This window comes from Protopterus annectens, chromosome 4.part0 (assembly GCF_019279795.1).
Source record: "Protopterus annectens isolate FY-2018-M chromosome 4.part0, PAN1.0, whole genome shotgun sequence".
NCBI lineage: Eukaryota > Metazoa > Chordata > Ceratodontiformes > Protopteridae > Protopterus > Protopterus annectens.
Window position 1 is genome coordinate 1,149,109,357 of NC_056733.1, and position 2,500 is coordinate 1,149,111,856.

A 2,500-nucleotide genomic window follows, 5' to 3' on the forward strand; every position below is an offset into this window, starting at 1 on the left:
TTACCTATGACCTCCTTATTAGGTTCATGATTACTTTTTCCATGATCTTGCATATGAGGCTGGTCAGACATATGGGCCTGTAGTTACCCGGATCAGTAGTTGGACCTCCTTTGTTCAGGGGAATGAAACTAGCTATCTTCCATTTGTTGAGCACAAAGCCTGACTGTAGGCTCCAATTGAAAGGTGATTCAAGTGGACCAGAGAGGTAATATTTTACACTATGTAGTAAACCTCTCAAGATGTTATCAGGGTCCATTGATGCAGTGTTTTTGGTCTTGGAAAGCGCAATGAAGGTCTGTTTCCTAGTAATGGTTTTGGGGATTTGTGATTCACGTAATCCCCTTTGGACCACTGGGGGGGGGGGGTGGGATTTTGAGCTGAACCTGTCAGCTAAATGGTTGGCAGTGGCCTCTGGTTCAGTGTGGGTGATGCCATTTACAGTAAGTTATGTGCCTTGTTATATATCTCCCTTGAGGTTACAGACATAGCTGTAGAAAGTTCTGTGGTTGCCCTTTGCATTAGAAGCTATTTTTTCTTCAAATTTAGCCATAGAAGTATTTACTAACCTTTTTAGCTGCCTGTTTAGATTGGTCACGTTTTTTTTTTTTTTTTTTAGTGTGTTAGGCTTTGATCTTCCTGTGCTTGACCAAGATTTTTTTTTCTGTCGTTATATAACCAGTTATGTTTCCACCAGAGTGGCTTGTCTATTGAATTTGCCGTACTATGAATGCAAGTGGGTACAGCTCACACTATATAGTTATCAATAGCTGTATTGGGATTTTGTAGATGGCTCAGCATATGTTATTGTGTTTACTGGTTTGGGGGTGCTTGGAATTTATCTAAGGTGTTGCTTGGTAGAGAAATGTTAGCTTTGGAGTAGTTCCAAAAGGTTTTTGGTTTTGCTGGGTCCCAAAATTTAATTTTTATTTTAAGCAATATTACCTTATGGTCACATCTGATGAGTGAGGGCATTATATTGGGTAAGGAACATTGCTCCCCCAAGTTTGACTACAAGGTCAAGGATTTTTTCATCCCTGGTAAACGGATGGACCACCCATTCCAAGATGTTGGTATTAACTCCATTTAGGAATCATTGGGCTTATGCATTAAAAGTGGTGTAGGATTCCCAGTCTATAGAGGGGTAGTTAAGATTCCCTCATGAAGTTCGTATTGGGTTGAAAGGTTTGGGACTCAAATACATTGAGATAGATGGTATGAGTTTCCAACGACATGGAGAGGGACCTGTACTCTAACAAGAGGAAGCAGTGTTCCTCACCCAGTGTAATGCGGTCAGTGCCTCAGCATAAGTAGTTATATGTGCACCGTCTTTACCCTGTGCAGTAGGCATGGTGCAAGTGTCACTGGCAACCTCTTTAAGATTAGTTTTGGTTGTATGAGGGAGCTATCTCCAGTGTTAAATATGCTAGAGCTGTATATACAGTTTGTGGGTTGTTGGTGTACTTGAGGCAATTGCTACAATGCCTCAGAATACCCATCTCAACCAGACTGGCCACATAGAGAGTTGGAAAGTGCACATCCATGGCTGCTGATGTACTGGGGAGGAGTGAAGGAAATGTAAGTATTGAATAGGTCACTAACACAAGGAACTTGAGCAGTGCTAAGCTTGTGCACAAGCTAGATGCTCTAGTAGTTTTAAAAAACTGTCTAGACAGTAAGGCTATTTTAAAGAAAACTTGCATTGTGTGAGATCTGTGGCTACACAGATTACAAGGGGGAATCATGTTGTGAGATACTTATTTATACAGATCACTGCTGCGTGGGGCAGCATTTCTAACTAAAGATTGCAAAAAGGTCAGAAGATTTAGATACTCGAGCAGAAATACAGAGGTAACAAAATGTGCAAAACAAGTGGCAAACCTGCTGCAAGTAAAGTCCGACCTACTATTTTGACTGCAGTGGTTTGCTTGATAGTAAAGGAAGGAAACCTCATGCAGATGTATATCCCATTTTATTTGAATGTTAGGGTGATGTACAAATGGGGGTGTTTCATTCTCACTATTCCTTAGTCAGTGTGTGTCTATTTGGCAGTAGTGGCTAGGTAGTTTTGGTCTTGTAAAACTATTTTAGCTCACTTGTGTTTTCATTCAGTGAAGAACAGTGTTCTGAATTGAGAAGTGACTGTGAAATTGCAGCATTGTAGTGCATTTTTCTGTGTAGTAGTTGTAGATGTTCTTTTTCAAGTATTTTAATGCTTCAGTGAAGTGTTTGGGTAGTGTTTTTGGGGTTACATTTGCTGTGTGATAGTTACTTCCAAGATCAAAGTTATTGACCCTTAGTTTGGTTCACCAGGTTGTGACAGCCATTTGGTTTTGAAGAGAAGAGATTCAACTGTGCTTTTTCACGTGGCCTCCCTGCCACCCTCAGCTGTCTACGGATACTACGGCCTTTCTGATGTAGAGTGCAAGAAGCATCATATCTGAATAAGATGCTACAGGTAGTTTTGCAATGTATCTCTTTGCTTCAGTTTGGTATGTTTGTA

The 2,500-nt window shown here is 40.6% G+C and overlaps 1 protein-coding gene across 1 annotated transcript in view; it reads left to right on the forward strand.

Annotated features, from left to right (window-relative positions):
• The window catches only part of CREBRF (CREB3 regulatory factor), a 504,903-nt gene that overhangs the window by 136,972 nt on the left and 365,431 nt on the right, over window positions 1-2,500 (forward strand). The window contains exon 2 of the mRNA XM_044069872.1: window positions 2,311-2,455. Within this exon, the coding sequence (XP_043925807.1) occupies window positions 2,447-2,455 (9 nt within the window). The 5' untranslated portion in view covers window positions 2,311-2,446. The remainder of the gene's footprint in view (window positions 1-2,310; window positions 2,456-2,500) is intronic.